This window comes from Sardina pilchardus, chromosome 7 (genome assembly GCF_963854185.1).
Source record: "Sardina pilchardus chromosome 7, fSarPil1.1, whole genome shotgun sequence".
Classification (NCBI taxonomy): domain Eukaryota; kingdom Metazoa; phylum Chordata; class Actinopteri; order Clupeiformes; family Clupeidae; genus Sardina; species Sardina pilchardus.
In genome coordinates, this window is record NC_085000.1 from 7,823,278 (window position 1) to 7,848,977 (window position 25,700).

At 45.5% G+C, this 25,700-nt stretch overlaps 1 protein-coding gene across 2 annotated transcripts; it reads right to left on the reverse strand.

Moving 5' to 3' along the window:
* Nucleotides 1-365: 365 nt before the first annotated feature.
* On the reverse strand, nt 366-25,069 carry iffo2a (intermediate filament family orphan 2a). Of its 2 annotated transcripts, none has more exons than XM_062540566.1 (9): nt 24,017-25,069; nt 11,619-11,679; nt 9,801-9,896; nt 7,672-7,848; nt 5,997-6,151; nt 5,225-5,408; nt 4,294-4,392; nt 3,413-3,558; nt 366-2,903 (listed from the first exon to the last, which is right to left on the reverse strand). In XM_062540566.1, exons 1-9 carry the CDS (start codon nt 24,529-24,531, stop codon nt 2,618-2,620), a joined length of 1,719 nt encoding a protein of 572 aa, XP_062396550.1. In that variant the 5' UTR covers nt 24,532-25,069; the 3' UTR covers nt 366-2,617. The 2 variants fall into 2 exon arrangements, with proteins under 2 accessions (XP_062396550.1, XP_062396551.1); XM_062540567.1 differs by having other exon boundaries at nt 5,225-5,378; nt 24,017-25,066.
* Between the last annotated feature and the right edge of the window lie 631 nt (nt 25,070-25,700).

The window sequence follows — 25,700 nt, forward strand, 5'->3', positions numbered from 1 at the left end:
AGACCCAATCTCTGAGTGTGGGGCAGTGGATGACAGTAGTTTGCTGCCCTCTAGTGGCCATATAGATAATTCATATTTTTTTCACCACAATGTAGCACTCAGTACTGTAGGCTAATATAATAAGTACATAAAGGCTTGTGTTCTATAAATAAACACATCCATGGACATTGCCTATTTGTCTATTTTTCAATTGAACATACCATTTGAGCAATGACATCAATTTCTTAAGATTCAGTAATGAGGGTTGCTCTATTCTGCCTACTCATAGGCCTACAGTATATGTTCATGTACTGTATGCTCATATGAGTTTCACAGTGCTTGTTTTTGGAGAGTAGTCAAAATAAACACACAGAGAGAGTGGAGAAGCAAATACCATTTTAATAAAACCCTGACAAAACAGACTGAAAGAGGGCAACTTTGCCATATGACATTCTCAAAACAAATCAAAGCCATGCTCCTCCATACTCACATATTTATTTATAATATTGTCTCCCTTTTTGCTCTCTATTATTACATTACAAAGGAAAGGCAACTTTCTATTTGTACAGATTTGGAAATAAAACAGTACAGTGTCAAGGACACTTGGTCAAAGACAACTCAGCTGAAGACAAAAATGGAATGGCTAATATTCTTTAGAATTCTAGAAAATACCCTCAGAGGTTGTTTTGATTTTTCTCCAGTAGTGACCAAACCCCTGAAGTTGCAGCTCAAAGCAAGCATACTGCAGTAAGCTGGGCAGCCCTTTAAAACCATAAATACACAGAAGGTATGTCTGTCTATAAGCAAACAGACACCGCAAAAAAAACAAATGAGAATCGACATCTTGCAGTGCTGCTGAATTCCCTTTTTAAACTGCTCCCATGCCTCATTGCCACAGTGAAGGCAGGTACTGTAGATAAGACTGAACTAATAAGATAAGACTAAAAATAACATTTAGATACACTGTTAGGCACAGGAAATCATTTAAAAAGATTTAAATAAACCTACAGTAAAAGGAGAAGAGGTCATTTTTGAAAGCTCTTTTCATGAAGACAAAGCAGATAGCAGGGATTCTTCCATTCTTCTTATTTAAAAATCATTTATGACATAAACTAGATTACTATAAAAATGTACACTGGCAACTACAGCCAAAATGCTACAATAGTAATGCTAAATTATTAACCATATCCCAGAAATACTGGGACAGAATACATTACATATGACAACATACTGAATATAACATTCAGAACCATGATTTGATGAAAATTGTAATCACATTGTTGTGAAGCAATGTGATATAATGTGAGCAACCCATTCAACATAAGTAAAGCAGGTGTGTAAAGAACACAACCAAATGCTACAATATGCAGAAATTAATATGAACAAATGTAATAAGGCTATTGAAATCGGAGATAGAGGAGTATAAGTGGGTATTAGTAGGCACAGTGGGCTTAACTTTAGAATTAAGAATTTAACTTCTGACATGAGTCTGTTCCAGTTCATGGCCGTAATCCCATAACAGAGAAGTCTACATCTTAAAAAAGGCATTTCTGTTAACAAATGCAGAACAAAAAATCTGCCCGGCAACAAAAGAGACAGAATTTACACTTGACAGGAAAAGTTAGTTTGAAAATAAGGCAAGCTTATTGCATAGTACTTGGTACACAGTGTTACTGCTTCTTTAGTTGAGCGACGGCGGCCGGCCCACCGGAGTGGACACGGCACCGCCGCAGGTCAGAGTGCTGAACACATTAGCACACGACGGCACGGACACACCTAGCGCTTCAGTGGCAACACGGCTCAAAACAGAGCCTTTTTTTGAGAGCATCCCCTGATTATTGTCATTTTTTTCCTCTGAATTAAGAACATGATATGGACAGGATTGTCTTTTGGTGTGAATTGTGTTTGGTATGAAATGTCTGAATTGGCCTTTGACATTTCATGCCACAGATGACTGGGATGGGTGCGTACCAGGTAGTCAGGTAGCCATAACAGGCCTCTTTACAGGTGATTGTGACCGGTTTATGAACAGTGACGTGTAACTCTGACGTGTGCTGAGCTGCCAGTATGGTTCAGCTTACAATGCGTAGCCTACACCAAACAAAGGTGAACGCAGGAAGAAGGAAGTGCCGCACCCCATCACTAGATGTTCTCTACATGGATGACTCACACCTGTCAAAAGTCATAATGTTACACCAAAGGTGCCTTGCTTTGACTGACAATGACGGTACTGTGTTGGACATTCCGTGTTTATGTTAATTGGACCATAATGGCAGCTGCAGCCCCAGAGGAGTGAATGATGTGTGTGTGCGTGTGTGTGCGTGTGTGTGCGTGTGTGTGTGTGTGTGTGTGTATGTGTGTGCGCGTGTGTGTGAGTGTGTGTCGCCATGCCAGGGCAGCGCAGGTGACAAGGAGCCTGCAGCTGAAACACCATCTCGTCTGCCTGTATCCTATTGTAAGCCTTTGAAGCAGGAGATTCAATCTGTTCCCAAAGAGTTTCTTTATCATTATCTTTTTTTTTTTAAAGCACCAACACTTGCGTTGAAGAGTCATTAAGAGACTCCCTTGAAGTCCTGTGAAAAAATAGAGATAAAGGTTTTGGACACTGAGTTGTGGAGTGTGGATGTGGACAGAGGCATCAGCTGCTGTTTGCCTCCTTGTCTGTTTGACCCTTCTTCTCCTCCTCGTCCTTCGGCGTCTCTGTGTCCGTCTCTGTCTGTCCATTTTCACTCGGTTTCTCTCCGTCCTCTGCGGTCGCTCCCTCTTGCGCACCGTCTCTCTGTCCATCACTCTCTCCATTTCTTTCCCCGTCTTTCTCTCCGTCTTTCTCGCTGTCTCTGTCTCCGTCTTTCTCCAGCTCGTCTGGGATGTCATCGGTGTTCCCTGAGTCGCTGCTGGCTACAGAGCTGAATGAGGGAGAACTCCTGCAGCAGTGACAACACACGCTACAGTTATACAGTCATAATGTACAATCACATACTGTGCTGAAGTGAAGTGCTTCATTACACACATGATAACTGACTGACATTTCAAGCAAATTCGATCTCTCTGGGGTCTATAAATCAGATACTACTAAACACAATGGTGCTCTCCTTTCTTATCTTTATTTCAAGGGTTAAAGTTAAAGTTAAAGTTGACTGGTGTTTAGCAGAGCGTTTTTATCCAAAGTGACAAAGACTCGCCAAAAGCAGGTTTGAGAAACGCATCCCGGGTCGACCAGTTGTCAGACAGCAACGTCACCACTGCTCCCCCACACCCGTGGATTAAAGATGAACGTCTATGCATGTGTGAGTGTCTATGTAAATGCATGTCACAGCACATGACAGCACACATCTTGGTAGAAATGTAAATGCACCCTCCCCTTGCAGAACCCCCACCCACCCACCCACCCACCCTACATCCACCCTCCTCCACCCTTGTCCCCTGCACACACCTGCCGTTGGCCCCGTTGGGCTCGGAGCCCTTGATGAGCCTCCTGCAGGTCTCCATCTGCACGTCCAGCCCGCGCTTCATGCTGCACATCTCCATGTACTCGTGCAGGTGCCGGTTCATGTCGTTCTTGGCTGTGGCCAGCTCCAGCTGAGGACAGGGCGTGGGATGGAGAGATGAGGGTTAAGAGGTACTGCACTGTAGCCTACTGTATGTTAGAAACTAAGATAATCTGTCCATCCATTTATGGGTTCTTCAAATTGAGCAGTCATTTTGCACAGTCATAGTATTTTAATAACCAGGGCTGGCATTCACTAGAACAGCAGAGTGCTGACAGGCACGTGTGCTTACTTAGTAATGTCACTGTCTTAGCCAGAGATGATATATCTCACTGTGTGGATGTGCTAACCCCACTTAATACACACGGGATCACAGAGCATCTTTGCAAACCATATCATCTCCGATACACCCATGCTGATACAGCTGTCATATAACTCTTGTCTGAATGTGCTCTCCATGTGTGTGCGGTACCTCTGTGCCCTATTCCACAGCATGCAAGTGAACATGGTGTGCACATGCCCGCTTCTCATTAGCCTGACTGAACCCAGAGGAACCTGTTCATCTGGAAAGAATCCCATTGATGCCCGTTTCTGAACTTCCTGACGGACCAACAGAACAAATTCAATTTGCTCACAGGTTGGTCTGGGTTCACTCAGGACAGCGTCTCATGGGCTCTTGTGGGAGCTTAAAGAAAATGTACCAGAATGCACTACAGGAGTCTTCTGGCCCTCTGATGATGGGGCACATTAATGCAAGCACCCCACCATATACTGTATGATCACACCTCCCACATGGATGCACTAACCATAATGGACCTGCACTCACCTCAATCTGCCCAATGGTCTCATGGTATTCCTTCTCTCTGTCCTTGAACAGCGTTTCAGTCTCATCAATCAAACTGCCAAGGCTTGCATCATTGGACACCTTAGAGGAGAAAAGGCACTTAGTCTCTGACCGTAGAGCAAAGCTATGCTCTACCCATACCAACAGTATTGCGAAGTAACTGAATGCACCAGAAGCCTTGCAATGCGGACCGACACAATGGGGACATGTAGTTCGTTTCTCTGACTGTGTCAGTCTCAGTGATCCTCCCGAGAGTACAGTTTCAATCACCCAATGTATTCATATTCATACTATATAATAGCACAGAGTTAGAATAAGTTAACCAGTGAAATGTCAGGGAAGATCTAGCCACTACTCACGTCCATGGGGATCTGCTTGACTTTTATGGGAATGAAAGATCACATTGGCTTAAAGATACATAGATGGCATAATGTCCTGGAGAACCATCCCTTTGAGGTAAATAATATACCTACTCTCTTAGTAACGTTCCTTTTAAGGTAAATAATATATCTACTCTCTTAGTAACGTTCCTTTAAGGTAAATAATATCTCTACTCTCTTAGTAACGTCCCTTTAAGATAATATACCTGCTCTCTTAGTGACGTCCCTTTAAAGGGATAATCCGGAGTGAAATGCACTTTAGATCAATTTTTCGGACTATTGGGAGTAGGCCTACATACGTTGAGTTGACACCAAAATCATGTCATTCGGATGTATTTTGAGAAAGTTCGAGTTTTTAGCCGTTTTTAGCCAAAACTCGTTAGCCTGGAAGTGACCGGGGCAAGTCCTTTCGCCGCTACAAAACGCTATTTTTATACCTCTTCTACTGTTCCCTTTAAGGTAAATAATATACCTACTCTCTTAGTGACGTCCCTTTAAGGTAAATAATATACTCTTATTAGTGCCTCACTCACTGTGTCTGGGGCGTCTCCATGACTACTGCAGGCCATAGCAGTGGTGGGGACGGGGGAGCTGTAGTTGCAGAAGTCGTCCCACAGCAGCAGCGTATCCTCCGTCTCCTCCCAGGCCAGACTGTCGCAGTCGTCGTCAAAGTCAAACGTCTCCCGCCTGGCAACAAAGGAATTATCTGAAACACTTCTGCATTTCAGAGAGAGGAACACGGAGAGATGGAGAGGATGGGAAGACAAGGAGGAGAGGAGGAAAGGAGGAAATAACAGACACACACAGGTAAACGAGTACAAAGGTTCTTTGACAGAGAAAGAAGTTACAGGACAACAGAGGAGGACAGGAAGACAGATCACCAAAGTAAAGACATAAACACGAGACAGGGGACAGATATGTACAGATATGCAACACATATCTATACTGGTGAAGAGATTTTATGGAGTGTATGAAAATTTGATGTAAAAGTCAGCACCAATTACTGCTCACAGTCATTGGTCAGAGCCACAAGATGCAATTACATCTCATGACCACATGGTGGCACAACAATTCTACAATTGTACAGACAACTCATTGACCCCTACAGACAGGGAGCAAACATTGTAGACAATTACCTGGCTTGAGGATATTAGAACAACTTGAGTGATAATCATTCAACTTTCATGTTTTCAACACATATAATCAAATAATTCTACAACTGCATGTTTATGATGTTCACGTTGCACTATTTGCAGTGTTAGCCTATTGAACGGCATGGGTGGGCGCCGCGGTGCGTCGACTCACAGCTGGTTGAGCATGCGTTTCATCTCGTCTGTGATGTTGAGGGAGCCAGGCAAGTCCTCCTCAGGCAGAGAGGCCTCCGCCTCCAGCTCTGGAGCCTCTGGACAGCTCTCATCAGACCCTGCCTTGGGCTCCTTCCTCCTGCACACCATAGCCCCCTGAAACACGCACATACACACACACACACACGCACGTACACACACACACACACACACACACACACACACACACACACACACAGGTTCACATGCAATTACCAAATTATCTAGGAACTCCCATGACTGCATTGAAACTTTTCATACACTTTTCATCAACACCAAGCCTATTGGTGCTTACATAATGAATACAAGATGCACACTTGCAAAACACGGCAAAGACTTATCATCCATGGAATATCTGTCAACATGACTGATGCTTACAATTAGAGCACATTCTCGGCGTAAGGCAGCATTACCATAGGCTGGGTGAACCCTGCCTGATCTGCCAGTGATTTGGATTTTGCCCTGCAGCTCAGGCTGGATACCTGCACATCTATCTCTCCTGCTTCTTGTCCACTTCTTCTGGGTCCAATCACAAACTAGCTTATCCAAAAGTCACACCGTTGGTCTGATTGGTTGAAGGACTATCCAAAAGCGTATAGAGTCATTTGAACTATGCCACTGATCACACCTCTTGTGCAGTAGAAATAAAGCACAGACTCCCCAGAGTAATGTTCAATCTTAAAAGATTGAGCTTAGTATGGTGATAGCCAGACTTACTCTAGAAATCTAGACACCCCAGGGTAGTCTAGCAACTCTCCGTTTGACTTGGGAGCTGGGCTCAGGTAGAAACCACCAATCACATTGTGTATAGAGTCGGCGGGCGGGCTTAACGTAATGATGACTGACATGCGACCAGAAGTTGCGACCGCTAAGCATCCTGCTACTTGAAAACAAGAAGATGATGCGTTTAGCGCTATCCTATTGCGTGGAGAGGGAATTTGAAAGACAACTGTTTATCCCACCCTTCCGATTGAGCCCTGCCTACGGTGTGTTCCCAGACTCTACATCTTGATGTAGGTCTGGCTGGTCAAGCTAAGCCAGACTAGCAGATATGTTTAAAAAAGTCCTTTTCTCAAGGACCCTCCAAATTCAATGGCATACAGTGGTGCATTGCTCCTATAAAGTAAGCAATGCAAGCTCAATGCAAAGACAAACAGAACACTGTCTGGCACAGCTGTCTAGAGCAGCTATGATGACTCTCCCTTTTTAGTGACTTGTCATGCATCCAGTGATTTGGTTCCAGAATCCATCCCTTGCCTCTCTGAATAGACTCTTTCAACTTCATAAATAAACGTGCATTCCTAAAGCATTCCGGATGCCACAAAAAACATTGAGCAAATGGCAACTTGGAGACAAACCAACTAAACATGTCTGTTTATTTGACATTATGTAGAACACTATGCTAAAGCACTGATTATTGAACTGGTCTGTGGTGGGTCAGCGTATGCGTCTTTGTATGCGATCTGAAGAAGGTCATAGGCCGAAACGTTACCGCTTTATTAAAAACGTACTTATAAGTCGGAGTTTGCGGCATCTCTCTCTCTCTCTCTCTCTCCATAGGCTTTAAACATAGTTGCCTGCACCTCGACTTTGGTGTGCATTTGCACCTGTCCTTCCAACTGTGGTGGTCAGCGTACCTTGCTCTGGTCAGGAGGGGCCCTGGAGGGGCCGACGTGGAACATCTTGCTCATGTCCTGGGAGTTCCTCTGCTGGGCCACGTCGCACAGCTTAGCGGTGATGTCGATGCGTCGGCAGATGTCCATGTCCACCTTCATGGCCTTCTCCTGGATCTTAGTGTCCAGGTCGGACATTTGCTGATCAAAAACAAAGGAAAAGGAATGTGTGTTAGACATGGGCCGACTGGGCTACACCACTGTAATTGAAAGTGCTGCTAAAATAGTCTTACAGTAAGAAGCCACAACAGTCAGCAAAATCAGAGGGATGTTCTTATGGTAGCCAATTTCGCAATCAGGACCGGTGCTGTGGAACCACAGGAGATGCAGTGTGCTACAACTAAGGGCCTGAATAGGAACCCCTGAAGTGTTCTGCTCTTTAGTTGTTCTTACACAAGAAGAGAGAAAGTCCTGATTGCAAAAAAAAGTCGCTCAATAAACAACTTCAAATAAATGGGCAAATGAAAGGGACATTGTCTGTAGCCGCTGCCCATGCTATGAACAGACTGGACCTCACAGACTGAAGCAATGGCATCAGCAGGACACAAAGCAGCAGGTGAAACCACTTCAAACAGCGCGCCTGCCATTACAGCACTGTTTGAAAAGTTCTCAGCACTCATCACAAGCCGGATTAGCTTGGTTGTGGGTCCTTTGAAACAGCAGCGTGAGGTGAGATGTCTCGGCCACGGCCACACACACACACACACACACACACACACACACACACACACACACACACACACAGACAAACCATAGCATTATGTCTCACTGGGAGGCATAATGTGACGAGCACATGAGGCCTTTATTGTGGGGAGGTGGGGTGCTCTGCTCGCTAATGTGGAACAGGATTCAGCCAGTTCAGAAATGCTCAAGATCACGTGTGGTGTCAGTCCGTGATGGAGAGGGAGAGACACGTGCTTTTGAGCAGACACCAAGCAGAGAGATGGCTATGGAACATCATCATTTCCCATGGGCGTAGGAACACCCTTGCTCGGGGGCCAACACATCTGTACAGTAGACTGTGGGATGTATGTGTCTCCATTGTGCTGGGGTGTGTATACTGTGAACTGGTCCACACTAGTTTTGCATGTCCCTTTGGGTGGGGGTTTGTCAAATGAGTCGAGACACGCTGGTGACGTCTTACTTTCAGCTCCACGTTTCTCCTGGCGGCATCTACTGGACTTAAACGGAAGGCCCTAGTGAGCCACAGCTTTCGCTGTGGAAGATCCTTCAGTGTGAGTGACAACAAATAGACCACATACACAGACACGATCATGCACATTGCACACACACACACACACACAGCCACGATGGGTTAAAGTTCACAGTTTCACTAAAAACAGGTGGAACAGCGCCAGAGCTCTTTGTCACTTTTGTGTCAAGCTGCTACGGCTCAAAACTGCGGTGGCTCGACAGATGGCTTCTCTTCAGAGCCCCCAGGCCCCACGGGGAGCCGTAAAGAGTTAAACACTCATCAGGGCGTGGCCGGAGAAGCACGGCTATTCAGACGAGGGGTCAGCGTCGTCCCTTTTCTCCCCCCTGACTCCGTAGCTCTGTTCACGGCAGCACTGGCCAGGCGTTCCTGCTCCGGCTCATAAAGCAGGGAGCGGCTGCTCCACAGCTGTGCTTTACGATGGGGAGAAAGCGAACGGCCAAGTCCGCTGACCGCTACGAACAATAAGCATGTGTGCAGTGCAGGCCCTGACTAGTGACCACTGGGTCATTTTGCTGTTCATTTGTTTATCACTAATCGTCCCTCCTTGACGCTAAAATGCGCCTCAGGCCATAAAACAAGAGTCTGGGTGTTAATTCCTGGCAAACAACGTCACCGTTTCCTGATAACCACACATCTGCATGTGAGTTATTTTGCATGTGAAATGGATGCTCTTGGACAAACATTTCAAGCATTCCTGAGTCCCTTGGAGGGAGCGGGTGAAACCCTATGCGTGCGCTCGTGCTGATGCAGAGAGAAAAGATAAAAGGGGAGGTAGAGCAAGAGAGAGAGAGCGAGAGAGAGAGAGAGAGAGAGAGAGAGAAAGAGAGAGAGACCAATAAAGCCTGGTCATGGAAGAATACAGGAGGAGGATACTCACATCTGTCATGAGGCTCTTGAAGACCACCAGCTCCGATTTAAGATGCTCAACCTTCTCTGTGAGCTCGGTCTGGATGGAATCCGACTCCTGGGCATTCTGTGGGAGAGCAGGAGACGCAGAGCATTAACGGGGCGGACATTTGAGCACAAATCAACGAAAGGAAAAAGGGCCTATTTATCTTCTTCCATCTTCAATCATCTTTGGAAAGTCATCAGTAACATCGAGTGTAGCCAACACTCATTCATAATATCCAAGCTATGCTCTAAAAAATGTATTTGACTTAACTGTTTGCCTACAAAATGTATTTTACTTAACTGTTTGCCTATCTATTTGTTTTTCATTGACCAAAGAGAAAAACTGCATTTCATTTTTGTACTTGAACTCTGCACAATAACAATAAAGTTGAATCTAATCGAATCCAATCTAAACAATGTCAGACATGACTTCCTTCCCTCATATGAACTTGTAGCACCATTAACCCTATTTCCATGTGGACATTGGACGGCTATGCGCCATAAATCAAACTGGCCACTTCCTTAAGCGCAATCCAGGAATGCGATGCCTGGGCGTTTAGCAGCCACTCAGAGCCGCCTCTAGCACTGCTGCTGACCCAGAGGCTGATAAGGGGGCTACAGTAAAGTGCATTGATCCACAGGCAGCAGCAGCAGCAGCCCTAACGGCCAATTCAAACCGCCGACGTGGCGTGCGCATTCCGTGGCTGTGCTCCGTCTCTGCTGCGTCGCGTTTTATGTGAGAGTTCATACAGAAACGTCTGCTGTGACCAGTCTGCCTATTAAAAACGTCTCTTCACTGTCTCTTTTGGCTGGAAATGCCTTCATCACGCTTGCGTGTCGCGTGAAAAATAGGCGACGCTCCTATTTCTAACGTGCACGCGTTTTCAGCGCAGCTCGATGCGCCCCTGAGACGTACTGTATGTATCACGCAGGAAGAGTGGCATACTCTAACCTGTTAATATGGGCACAGAAATGAAAACGGACACATAACACAGCTGACACGCACACACCTGCGGTGTGAATTGGCCGTAACAGTTAGGGCAGCATGGCTGTGGCTGTTTACACACACAGAGGAGGCAGACAGGCTGCCTGCCATTGATACTTTAGGCCATGATGCTTTAGTGAGGGTCAATGTGTGGGTGTGAGAGTGAACGCCTTCCAGGTAAACTGGTTGGCATAATGCGCATATAAGACTGGCGGCTGTTAAGAGTGAAGTCTTAACAAATAAAGCCAAGACACGACTGTGAATTTAAGGATTTTAACCACAGGCTGTGACGTTAATTACCAGTCTGTGTTGTATATGTGTTGCAGTATGTGATTCCTACAGTTTAAACGTCATAGAAACATTGTACAAATATTTACAATAGATAAAGAAAGCCACCTCTATGGTAACCTCTATAGATTGGTTTGTTTAGATCCAGTGAAATTGCTGCCTTGACAACACTACTGTAGGTCATGGCTTCGGTACTCTATTAGAGTCACATTGTTTTGAAATATCACGTAAAGTTTGATTGTTTATGTGGGGCACATGAATTTGCATCCAGAGTTTGGGTGGTTATCGGTTATGGGGTTAGGTAAAAATATCTGTCTATTCAAATGTGTTGTAAATATCATATTCAAAAGTGTTGTAAATATGTTGCACTGGGCGAAACTAATGGGTGTATATGGGGATGTGGTCTGTGGAATATGAGCAATATGCAAAGCAACACAACTGGATTCAAATGAGATTGACGAGAGGAGAATGGATGGATGACTGGTGAATAGAGTCACTGAGAGATATATGGGTAGAGATGGATGGCCTCACCTCCTGCAAAGTCTCCACCATAGACTCCATCTGTTGTCGTTTTGACAACTCTTCCTCCCATCTGTGAAGACAGAGAGAGAGAAAGAGAGAGAGAGAAGGAGAAAGAAAAAGTCATTAAACATACATTAAAAAAATCGTTAATTTCACATATACTGTTTCTGTCTCGAAAACTTTGCATTGTAACTTTTTAGTTCCTGGTAGGATCTTTTTCAGACGATTTCAGAGAATGATGACTCTCTACAGACCACATCTCTGAGTGTATCAGTGAGCTAGTGTATACCTGGAAACAGATCAGTGCAATGAAACAAATGAGGCAGCTTAGAATTACAAGGGAACAGGCCACAAGCAGTCTTTCTTTTCCTTACTGTGAATGGAAACACAAGTCCTCGCAATTGCCATGGCAGCGTAAGAACACAACAAACAACGTCAACAACTTCATAAAACTGAAGGGGTCTAGGCATCTCTGAGCCACTACTCAGTTCAATTCATTAGAGTCATTCTCTTTTGTCTGGCTGAAGGTCATGTTGCGCTAGACTCCATGTTGTTGTGGCAAGAATCTAAATGGCGACTGTGATTTAACATGCTTTTCACTGTTGTGTAATCAAGGAAAAGGCATCCTTCTCTGTGTGCTCCCTTACTGACTACGTCAGGCAAGATCCATCCTGGCAACAACCACATGGGTGGCATGGTGAGGTCACTTCCTATAAAGAAGTAATACATCACTTCCTTTTCATGGTGGCAGACATCAGCAGCAGCAATACATACACTGAGTTGGCAGATCAAGGCGGCTAGCTTTCCCATAGTTGGCCAAGCTGATCGGCCATATTTAATTTCATTCAGCAAAAGTGAATTTTGACTCTGTGCCCAGATTTTGCCTTGGGCGACTATGCCCATTTCAATACACTGGAGTGTGTTATCCACAAATGTAAAAAAACCAAAACCTAATAAAATGTACAATGGCCTTCTTAGAGGAGTCTTAAGAACTCAACTCGGTCAAAACCCAGTTAGTGGTCTCAGTAGCAGACACAATTCTTTGCCCAGTAGTGTCTAGTCTGTCTGCTCCAGTGAAAGACTAGAAGCAGTCTTGCAGGACACTGGTTCACCCTCACTGCTCTGCTAAGCTTATTACTGGAAGAGCTTTATTCATTTCTCTCGTGCGCCATAGGATTACAACTGGTCTCTGATCAGTCTTGGGGAGGCCGCATGTGTGTGGGGATGGACTGTTAGAGAGCCCACTGGCACCAGACTTGCCAAGTACACCAATAAGCAAACTGCTGACAGAGAACAAATCAGGGTCATTTATAAAGGACTGTTAGCGTTAGCTACATTAGTGTTCCTCTTGGTAGATTAAGAGGTATCCACTGTGAAGCAAAATCATTGTTAGCTAATGATTTGCAAAATGCTGGGGAGACAGGTCCAGAAGGCACACAATGAAGTCTTTAATATGGAAATCAGATCAAAGGGTATAATAAAACAACCCAGGCCAACTAATAGACAGCTAGAGGATTTAGGATCCAGATCAAATGCAGACCACATTCAAATCAGTCATATCACCTATGCTAAAGTCCACTCAAGACGTCTGGTTTCATATTGACAAAGCTGTCCATTTTACATAGATTACAAGGTTTATATCCCTATGACAGGGATGTCAGGCATTTGAATCCTCCTTTGAGAGAAAAAAGACATAGATAGAGATAGTGTGAGAGAGAGTGTGAGAGAGAGAGAAAGAGTGAAAGAGAGGGGGAGAGAGTATATGAGACCGAGAGAGAGAGAGAGACATGAGGTGGACATGTGTGTAGCATTACTGCTGAGTATGAACAGACTAAAGAGAGGTGTTTGTGTGTGGTGTGTGTGTGTGTGTGGGGGGGGGGGGTTGCTGAGACTCCCTCAGCTTCCCTGGATCAGGATCAGTGGAGCTGACTGGACAGCCTCTCAAGGTCAGAACGCCGTGATGTGACTCCTCTCATTTTCCCTAACAACACGGACACCACGTTATAGGGCAGGAATGCTCAAAACAGCAGCTCAGTCGAATTGGGAATGTAAACAGCTTTCACAGATCACACTGTCAAAATATACAAAAATATTTCAACATGAAAAAATGCGTTAGCTCCTTTCAGTCCGTCTACCACTAAATGATCCACTTAGGAATACAGAGGCTATTGGATTCATGTGTCACGGTGTAAGAAAAGATGGTGTCCTTCTCACCACATCCTCTCTTTGTGTTCAATCCTACACTGAAGTCACTTCACAGTGCTTGGGGGAGGGGAGGGCTACAGAAATGATCCCTTACATCCTGAAAAGCCCTTCAAAGAACTCCTAGAACATTCTGTAGTGCCTGAGACCACCTGCGTCTATTCAGACACACATACACTGTGTTCCCCCACCTCACACAGGTTTGGAGGGATGTGTGTGTGAGTGTGTGTGTGTGTGTGTGTGTGTGTGTGTGGGGGGGGGGGGGGGGGGTTGATAAATGAGTGTCCTGTACATTACAGCACAATGCTCCTTAGACCTGGCTTGTGCACAAAGGCTACCTGGGCTATTGGAGTTGCCCCTTGTGTGGAAACTAGAGCAACCTGTACAGGAGCCCTGGGGAGTCGGGTAACAGAGATCACAGGCGCTAGAAAGCGCTGGAATGTTGGCTAAATACGAGCAGCGCGGTCACAGGTACTGCCTAGCACTGACATGTCTGGACGGTTGCTGCTGTTCTTGTTGTTGTTGTTGTTTTTGTTTGCACTCAAGGTCATCACCACACCAGCTGAGTCAAAGTTAGCATGTAGCGCATGACCATCTGGTACAAAAGCCCCATCCTCAGTCATTAGACACTGAGTAGGTGGAAAATGCATGCAATGCACAACTGCTGTGCGTAACAGTTCTTTGCTCAGTTCAGCTTCCTCCATGACTAAGTGTTCAGCTCAGGGGCTTGACTGTGTGACTAAGGCTCGTAAAAGAGCCGAGAGGTTACAGGAAATGGTCTGTGTCTAAGAGGCAGGCCAAATCCATCACTCTGGTGCTACGGCGTCCGTCACTCCGCAAACATGTTCAGCACATTAGATCATGATTCCTTAACAACGATGGGTGTGTGAGAACACACACACGCACACACACGTGCAAGTCCATGATTGTGTGAATACATCAGTATATGAAGATGGATGCTTTAACACACCATATAAACCACTCCCGTGTATCTCAAATAAGACGAGGCGGTGACAGCAGACTGAGGCGCTCTGAGCCATCATCTATTCATTATGGCCTCGCATCAGAGCAGCCGCCCGCTGACTGAAAGCCGCAGTCATGACAGCGGAGAGCTAATGGAGGGCCATTGGAACAGTAAACAACAAAAAACTGCTACGCAAATTAACAGCCCACAAAGTCAAACACTTGAGCTTGTCATGCTTTGGAAGTGGCTTCATGTATATGAGCGCAGCACATTAGAGAGCGGTGAGCAAGCGTGTGTTTGCTGCTGCTGCTGCACACCTGCATGCTGGGGCACAAGTGACTGTGGCACACCCTCGCACTGAACTTTGTCTCCTCAACGGTTGGGAATCATAACCTTAATGCCTGAACAGAGAGTTCCCACAAAAGCATTCTAAAGCGGGGAGAGTGAGTGTGGGTGTATTTTTGGACAAAGAATGAAGGCTGACAACACAGATCTGGTAATTATCCAGATAATCCTTGGCTTGGCAGTAGTTCCTCTCAAAAGAACTACAATATCAAAAGGTCTGAGCATGACAGAGTAGACCTTTCACATTGGCGCCAACAGTGTTATAACTGTTTTAATAGCATTAGCTGTTACATTTTTTTACATTGTCATGTCAATTATACTTAACTCTCTTTACACAAAAAGCTGAGCATTGCTTTTTGAGGAACCTACCAACATAGCAATCTCCATATAGCAAACATCAGAGCATATTTTTGGAAAGAAAATATGAATGTTGGAAATAGTGCTACTTTTGCATTTCTATGATTGAGCTCACAAAAACAACTTTCTTTATTTGGTAAATTCAGACATTCCTTTTAGGCTACTGGAAGATAAATGAAACGTCAGAGTTGCTGATGAAATCATTCTCCTCGGCATAGATCACCCAGGACAGGCCAAAACCAAGAAGCTCTAAAACCCCCTCTGGTATTAAAAAAAAGACCATTTGGCTTTTCTGAAATAATCCCCTTTAGCCAAACTGCTTTCAGGCAGAAGCAGAGATGGATGTTTACTGAAAGCAGAAGAGGGGAGACTGTAAATTACATTGTGTTGACCCACGGAGACGCCTCCAAGCACTGTCTGTCAAAGGACCTCAGTCTCAACCCAGGAACCCCACACATATTGCCCCCACATACTTAATCCCATTCAGTCTGCACGCCCCAGCCGGTCTCATCGGAAAATATACGGCGGCGCATACGATCCTGACAGGTTTGGTGCCTGGGACTCACTGGCTATAATTCACACAAAGGACAGACACAACACAGCTGCCGCGATAGGAGGACAAGTCAAGGCATCTCCAAGTGTTGTGGGAGTGTGTAACTTGGCCTCCAAAAACAACTGTTCCACTGGAACTAACAACAACACAAACAAGTGGTTTGTACCCTCCAAAGGGATGCTCAAAACACAGCTCAATAAAACCACCATTTCAGCTCATGGCTATGCTTCAGATCCCTTGGTATTCTTTTTCTCACTTGCTCTCTCTCTCTCTCTCTCTCTCTGTTGCACACACACACACACACACACACACACACACACACACACACACACACACACACACACACACACACACACACACACACACACACACACACACACACACACACACACACACACACACACACACACACACACTCTTTGCCTCCTGATCGATGGAAGGCAAGGAAAACAAAGCTGTCGCCTGATGCTACTTGCATACTGATGCAGACTCCCTGACGTAGACTACCCAGAGCTGTTGGGTATTTTATGTATACAACTAACAAACACACCACTGGGCGTAGCAAAGATGTCCCCTAAGTATTGCCTGCAGAAAACATATATATGGAAACACACCACACTACCTATTTCTGCTTTTCATTACATACTGTGTATACCCCAAAAAACAATATTTAACTGGTTTCCAGTCACGCATCAGTAGAATACCTCTCCAAAAAGTGTATTGTCAGCAGTGTTTATATATGTTTACAGGCAAACAACAGACCAAACAAAAGGGCTGCTGTGTATAATCTGGTAATGACAAAGCAATTACAGGTTGTGACTTTGCATGTCAGTAACTGTTTTCACAACCTGTATGCTGCAAACAGCTTGCTGTGGATCCACCCATCCCAGTGGCGCAGTTTGTGCGGCAGCGCCGACACCGTCCCACATCACGCCAAATCTCCGCCAGACCTGTGCCTCATCCGCCCCAGTGGCGGCTACTATCTGAGACCCATGCAAATGCGTCTCTGTCTGTGCTTCATATCTCACTCTGATGGGCAGGAAACGCAGGACCAGACACACTGCAATCGCATTAAAACCGGCCTGTTAGTGGCCGCGTATCAGCCAGGACAATACAGTGTGCAGCATCAGATAGATTTCTCACATAACACGATGAGCAGGACTGAGTGCCATGAAATCATCAGGGTCAGTGTTGGTGTATCAACTACCACACAAGTGGGCAGAATAGCTATCTATATTTGAACCACTCTGCACTGTCTGCCTTATCTATGCATTTACTGTAGCATGATGACATAGGTTGTGGGTAAATATAGGACAAAGAGAAATTCCCCTGATCTTTCTTTGCCGACCTTTTAGATAAATTCCGTAATGATGACTGCTTTGCATACTGCAGCCGAACGCTTAGCTCTAAACTTGACTTCCTTAAGAGCAGTCTAACATCCGTGTGTGCCGTGACCCAGTTTCATCACACAGAGAGAAGGAGAGAGAGCCGAGCTAGATCATGAGAGGATGGGCGGAAGAGGCCTCCGACCGCATGTCATTGATCTCCCAGATGCGGCTCAATCATTTTATACTACAGGCCTCCTGCAGGCACTGGCCAGCTCCATTAGACCGCTGCTGCTGCTGCTGCTGCATGTGTGTTTCCTGAGACGCAGACGGAGGGAGAGGCGGCGAGAGCCCTGGCAGGACGGCCGATCGATATTCCGACATGCAACACCACAGGGGCCTCCGCCGCGCACACTCACACACCACTATAGCCTGGCAAAGGGCCAGCTCACAATGGAGCCATATATTCCTCACCAGCTCAGGTGCAAAAACGGCTAGACACATAGGCACGTATAGCCCATAAGAGTCCATGGGTGTATTTTCTGAACTGAAAGTTATGGGAAATGGGGGGGTGGGGGAGGGGGGACTTTTAGAGAGAATGGCACTGGATTGGTTTGTGAGGCCTGTCTCCATGGCATGGACACTAGAATAGACATGGCATAGCAAATTCCAAATAATTTCCAAGATTCCAAACATCCTGTGTTTCTGTGATTCAACATCATAGGATTGATTGCCCGGAGAGAGCTTACAGGACTATTAATTAAACATCTGAACTAACTGCAAATTGTTTGGACAAAAGTATGTGCTAAGTGAATGAATGTAAATGTAATACCATAATGTCCATACAGTGTGTATGACCTTCATGGGAGGTTTGTGTTTGGTGAAAATGCCAACCATGTGGCCGAAAAATACAATGGATGAAAAATAAATGAAAAGGAACCAAAAAAATATTTCTCACGGTGACATCATCATTAAAATAACATGCCGATGTTTATTCAGGTCACATACGGCTGTCAGTGATTTGTGTAAGGGCTGTTCACCAAGGTGAGGAATGCCTTGTGTGTGAGAACCTGTTGGACGTGCCTGACATTTAGTGAAAGGGCAGCGAACTGTGCTGTGTGAACTAGCTACACAGAGGCCAAGGGATGGTAAGGGTGGACCAGCCAGATCTCTCCCACCCTCTCCTCCTCCTCCTCCCCTTCACAAACACTGCGGCCTCTGTTTGGCCACTGTAGAGTAAACATGTATGTGTGCACTCTTCCGATCATCCATCCTTCAACCATTCAACACACACATGCACATGCACACACGTGGACTCCCTCTCTCATGCACACACAGTCAGTGACAGTAATGAAATGTAGCCACCAAATTCCTTCAAAATCCCTTTAGAAGTGTGTCCCTCCGTTATACTGTATAGGATGAATAAAATATCTTACGCATTCCCCTGAAAACTACACTTGTTTCATTAATTAAAACATGAAATATTTTGTTTTTAAATTACAATGAGAAAACACTTTCCTTGGATACTCTACTCACAGAGACTTACCAGATCATCTGTTAAGATTCAACTTAAGTACGTGAAATGGTTGCTGTGCAATTACTGAACTGAATCCAACCCCTGACCTTAACCTTAACCGTAAATCAAAGTTAACAGATAGTTTGTTGATACTGTTTCTGAGCATCTGTAGATAGTCTGTGGGTGGACTGTAAACCATGTAGTGGGAAAAGCGTAAAGTGTGACTGGGAAATGCGTCGGTGCAGTTGGCCTACACTGGTACTTTCGCAGCTGAAAGCTAATTGGATTTATTGCATAATGCATAATGCTACTCTAACTGTCCATAAAATGAATGGAGGTCGTCCAAAACTGCACGCATGGCTGAAGAGTATTGAGTTAAGTCAACCATGTGCACACTGATTGGATAATTGTTAGATAATCAAGAGAGAGAATGAGAGAAAAAAGAATGACATCTTTCACAAAATTCGGACAATATGTGTGTGTACATGAAAACAAACCCGAACTGCTATCTTATCAAAACGTTGAAAAAAGACAAAACTGAATGTCAACACCCTTTTGGAGCATCCCTCAAATCTACACCAGCATGATAAAGAATAATCAACAGTGGGTGGACAATGACAAAAGCAACGTCATCAAGAAGCAAGCAGATTTTAATCATCTAGGCTAATCAACAAACGTCTTGTTTCCTTTGGAAACAGACTGCTAAGATTAACTTCACATACAAAAAACAGCACAGACTTTGTGTCAACAACCTTTTTGTTTGTGGTTCATGAGCCAACATGAATTCCCCGAATCATGAAGATGCTTACCAAAAGTGCTCTCGGAACCACCAAATAAGGCCATGAAATCATGACGGCCGGAGATGGAGGGGAGGAGGGGTGAGGGGGTCATGATGTCAGCTGCCTCCATGAATCATATCAGAGCCTGACTGAATGGCTTTGTGAGCTTCTCTGAATGCTGGTTAGCCTATGGGGGCTGCACAGTGACCCAGAGGGACCAGCTGGGGCTGGTCAGGCCAACACAGAGGGCCCCGTGGGCTTGGGGCTACTCTTCCCCCCTTCCCTCGGACAGGCTACTACAGGTCCAGGACAGGGTGCCCCAGTTATTAGTGAGTTAAACGTTCCACTCCTCCTCCTCCCACAGGGGATTACCTCATAAGGCTGCTGCTTTTGCTGCCGACTCACACACAGCGTCACGCTCGGACACACACACACACACACACACACACACACACACACACACACACGCACACACACACACACACACACACACACACACACACACACACACACACACACACACACACACACACACACACACACACACACACACACACACACACACACACACAGCAAACACACACACACACACACAGAAAACACAAACATACACAGAGACAGAAAACACACACAGTTCACACAGAAAACAAACACACGCTCACACACAAAACACAAACACCACACAGAGAGAGAGAGAGAGAGAGAGAGAGAGAGAGAGAGAAGACATGAGCTCACTGCCAAGCCTCTCCAAATTCCTCCACTCTCTCCCCCCAATCACGCAGCCTGCATAAGGAATGCTGTGGCTCTTTTATCATGGGTCAGTGGATGACCGGGGGCCACATTGGGTGGCAAGATCATGTCCGAAAAGTGTGCAATGCTTGGCCTGAACCAAAGACTGGGGCTTCCAATGCACTACTGCTTCAGTGGAGGAGGGAAAAAGAGAGTTGAGACTTTGCTTTCAAGTGAAATACTGTGTGCAGTAAAGCACGCTATCTTGAGAATGAATGGCCTTGTGAGACCAGGGCTTGTGATGTATGGCGTCAACTCAATCTAATTTCCATATGGCCGAGGCAAACATGCATTCATAAAGAAACAAAATCAATCCACACACCGATGAAATACGGCCTGTCGTTAGTGGAGGCCACCCCATTAGAACGGCTGCTGGCACTCTGATGTCAAAACAGCTAGCAGAAGAGGCTTGATGGCCATTGCAAAACCAAGGTGTAGCCTATACTGTACATCAGACAGAAACTCCCAATCTTGGAGTCGGTATGCATCACGCCAGTGAGCTCCATTTGAGAGCTTAACAGGCCAGACAAAGCATTCCAGACAGCTTAGCAAAATCAGAGAAAGAAGCGCGCACACACACACACACACACACACACACACACACACACACACACACACACACATACACACACGCACAGACACATACACACTCCCACTCATATCCCACAGGCTGGATAAGTTGGGCTGTGTGACTCCTGCGGGTTTATGCACACTATCCATCCAAGAGCATTACGAGACCTCAGATCATTCTGGAACAGTCGTAACATTCAGCTCGGTGTAATTGCACAACTCAGTTGTTCCTATTGAGAAGCAAAGTCTCTCATTATAATCACGGCAAAATCATCACGTGTGAAAATCAAGCCAACTCTGTCATTCGGTCTACCCCCAAGCTGAAAAGTATAGCTTATCTTAATGGCAACGTGAATGAAGGGCAGGTCAGGCTGTTATAACTGCGGTCTGATCCTTTGCCAAAGAATGTGAACTTAATAGTTTTGCGTTGCTGGGCAACATAACTAGATGACATTCCGAATTCCAAACCTATCACATTCAAGACACTCCCAGCTCTAACTTTCACTTCTGTATAAGGTATACTTTCCATCATCAATCAATACAATACAGCACATGTGGCTCTGGACAGGTCCTCGCGTGAACCCGACTCAAGTGCTCGGTGAGGTGGAGCTCCCAGCTGAGCGTGGGTCATTTAAAAGGATGAGCGTCTGGCAGGCGGCTGTGTCTGAGTCTGGCTTCCTTGGGCAAGGGGCCAGCTGCCGCTTTGCCACTGTGCTCAGGGCTCGTTAATGCCGCCGCTGCTGCTGCTGCTGCTACTGCTGGTGCCCACCCAATGTGAGAACAGCTGAGGATACTTCCTCACCATACACAGCTGTGCCAGCCAATGAGATTCACAGAAAAAGGCAAATAGGGCCGTACAGACTGGGTCAGGTCGGCTCAACTCTTATGCACAACAAAGAGCCTTACCTCCCCACACACACAGACCCCCCCCACACACACACACAGACACACACACAGACACAGACACAGACACAGACACACACACACACACACACACACACACACACACACACACACACACACACACACACACACACACACACACACACACACACACACACACACACACACACACACACACACACACACGCAGCCTCATGGCTTGAGGCCCAGACAGGAGGGGAACACCGGAGCACATTGGGAGGATCAGTGGACTGATGAACTGAGGTGATACTGGTCTCCTGGTTAATCCCCACACTTTGGAGGACACAGAATGAGTGTGCATTTCCTGAAGGCTTTGTTAGTGTAGGGACAGAGGTGCTGGCAACCAGGGAGACATGGGGTTTGTTAAAAAACATCCGCTACAGCATCACAACAAGGACAGCCCTGTGTGTGTGTGTGTGTGTGTGTGTGTGTGTGTGTGTGTGAGAGAGAGAGAGAAAGAAAGAGAGAGAGAGAGAAACCACAGAGAAAAGCAGAGTGAATGAATTCAAAACACTTCAGTTTCTTGGTGATCGCGTTCCTTTAATGCTTCAGGGAGACTGGGCTCTGGGTGAATTGCTACGCTACTGGCCTTTTCACTGCCTCCCTACTTTTCATATCCTGCAGCTCAGCTATTGTAGATCCTGAAGAATCAGAGGATATGATGAATACTTGCGCCTTCAGGATACTGTGGGGGAGGGGAGCCACTATACAACCCCGATGAGAATTTGGACTTTCTGGAAATGAATAGCAGGATGTGAGGAATGCTTAAGTTATTCAGTTATTCAGTTCTGCCCTGGGCCCTAGCAACAAGGACATTTGGGGAAATTTTAGGAGAGATGAAGAACAGAACAGCTTTTTTTCTAACAGTAGTATTGTGGGAGCGGTCACCCTCGCTACATGAAGGTGAAAGTGATGGATAAGCACAAGTCCTTCACAAGTTCAGTTCAAATGACAACTGGGTTGATACGTTGATACGAGACATTGTAGAGCTAAAACAGGCCCTACATATTGCTGTTTGTGACAAAAACAGTTGGCTGAGCAAAGAGCAGTAAGTTCTTAAACTAAGTTGGACAGGACATAGGGTGCGAAAGTCAGGTACCTTCACTCCTCTAAAGTCAAGAGCTCAGTAGGTTAATTAAATTATAAAATGATTGATTACGGAAATACCCCTTTTGGTAGACATTTGAGCTTCCCAACATCTCAGAGGTTAGCCTACTGAATGCAAGAGAGTGAAGGTTTTGACAGATGTCAGTGCTTTCTTTTGATTTTCCCAGACTAAGACAAACAGACTACAAGTGAATTAGAACAGCATTAAGGATATTGTTCATATTGATCTGAATAAACTGGAGACTGTGTGTGTGTGTGTGTGTGTGTGTGTGTGTGTGTGTGTGTGTGTGTGTGTGTGTGTGTGTGCTAGGCTGTATGGTAACTTATTTTTGTATGGCAAATGAGTCAAAACACTCTTGGACTACAAATCCACTGATACATTTTAGACATACAGTAACTTCATGGAACAAACAGACATGTAGGGTACATATGGTTCCTTAGGAAGATAGTAGGCCTATGCATTGAGTGTTGGGTAGGCCTATGATTCGCTACAACTGGTCATGTTGTCATGAACCATATCTCAATGATGATATGCATCATCATTATCATTTATTTCAGTATTATAAGCCTACATTTCTCGAATGGATCTGTACGTTCAGGCAGTGGAAAGGAAATGAAATTCCATTCTCCAACCCCCATACACTATACACAAACTCCTTCATACCCAAGGCAATACACTCACACACATCTCTCTCTCTCACACACACACACACACACACACACACACACACACACACACACACACACACACACACACACACACACACACACACACACACACACACACACACACACACACACACACACACACACACACACACACACACAATTAGGACACTGCCTTCAATCAAAGAGATGTCTAACATGACAACATGCTGGACAATAAAGCTTTTTGAATCCTACTAATGATGTAAAGGTTCCTTCTCTAAAAAGGCATTTAAGATCCACGGTACACATTACACAGACAAGGACTTACCTTCTTCTGTACTCGTCTCTCTCTCGCTTGACTTTGGCCAACACGTTGTACAGGGCCCGCAATTCTGGGGTGATGGTGTCGATTTGAACCCCAACCCCATCTGGATGCATCCATGAAACTCCAGGACTGTGGAGAGTTTCGAGCCGTTCCCCATGTCTTCTCACATGCGTGAAATTCCATATCGTACCAGGGAGCCGCGACTGTCTGAGGTGACTCGCTATGGGAAGGTGCAAGGCAGTGTCAAACGTCTGAGTGGCTTGATCACGACTGAAAAGTGCTCTGTAGCGAGCTTGATGTACAGCCTGCTGTAGTTGAGTCTCTAATAATTTATTCCTGCGTTCTAACTCATGGACTTTGGCAAGAAAACAACGAAATCGGAGGTTGAGCGTTTTCAACACATGGATGTTGGAGCCCAAATCATTACGCAGGGCAGTGGTAGCGCCCGAGGCAACATTCGCAGGGATGGCAGCAGCACCGGGAATGGATGAAGCCTCGGAAAAAAGATAAGAATTCATCTTTCGCTCTGAAAACCTGGACGGTATGAAATCATCCAGACGACTGCTCCTTGAGTTCACATTCACAACAACTTGACCACTGTATTTTCGCCGGTGTTCCTGTTAAAAATTAAGGCCACTCTTCCATATTGGTTATCGGAGTCTTCAAGGGGGTGGCAATGCTGTTCCCATTCTATATCCAAGACGTTGTACAAATGAAATAAAACAAAACAAACGCACCGAGAAGAAATAAAACAAATCCTACGTCATGCTCCTATTGTCATGACGGTATTCCGCTCCTCAGTGGCGACATGGTCATCACAGCCTGTCCCTTGTTGCTTACAGCCGCTTATTTAAAAAAACGCATTGCCTGCAGAGTGATTTGCCAGTCGTATTGTTAATTGCGTGCTGAGATCTCCTTGAATTCTTAATCTCATTCCTACCGCAAATAGAGAACGTTGATGTCGCCGCCACTGCTGCTGCACGGACGTCTGGTCTTGACCGCTACACCGCTTTTCAAAACCAAGCCACTGGCTCTAAATGTTGCTGGGATCAGATTTCATTCGGTTAAAAACACGCTCCCCTCTGAACACCGTTGCCCCGCCCTCTCTCTCACGACCGTACCCTTTCCCAAGTCCTGTGCTACTGCGCAGCATCTCGTCATCTGTATGCTTTCCGTGAAATTAACCCCTGTGCTCTGAACAGTGCGTCGACAAGGGTTGTAGCCACATGGTCCACATTATAACAAATACATAAGTCGCCTTTTCTCCACTTTTGTCTCGCTCTTTTAAAGCTACTTGGCAGAATATTTAATTCCCTGTAGCCCATGTTATATTGGAGAATGTTACTTTGGGAAAAGCCCACATTCCTCACGTACCCCCAAATCGAAATGACGCTTTATTGACAAAACAAAACAAAAAAAAGCTGATATTTTGTAAGCATTTAACACCATAGCTTATGCACTCACATCCCATTAAATTGCAAACGTGGCACTCCTTTGCAGGAATTCACATTACCACTTTAACCAGTTATCATGACTCCACTTTGACATTCCGAAACTGTGAGGGTCCTCTGTAGGATATTGGTTTACTGTTATGGCTGAGAGAGACACAAAAATCCAAAAGAGAATCCAGGGTAGTGAGTAGAGATTCAGATGGGGAACCAGCCACAATGGCTGAATGAAGAAATGG

Bases quoted from the DNA above. Each gene is read 5' to 3' on its own strand.
- iffo2a (XM_062540566.1), bottom strand. From the start codon at position 24,531: ATGAATTCTTATCTTTTTTCCGAGGCTTCATCCATTCCCGGTGCTGCT. The intron at 6,152-7,671 runs GTACGCTGACCA...TGCGTGTTTCAG, and splicing joins CCCCTCCTGACCAGAGCAAG to GGGGCTATGGTGTGCAGGAG. The intron at 2,904-3,412 runs GTGTGTGCAGGG...TCACTGCTGCAG, and splicing joins CCCAACGGGGCCAACGGCAG to GAGTTCTCCCTCATTCAGCT.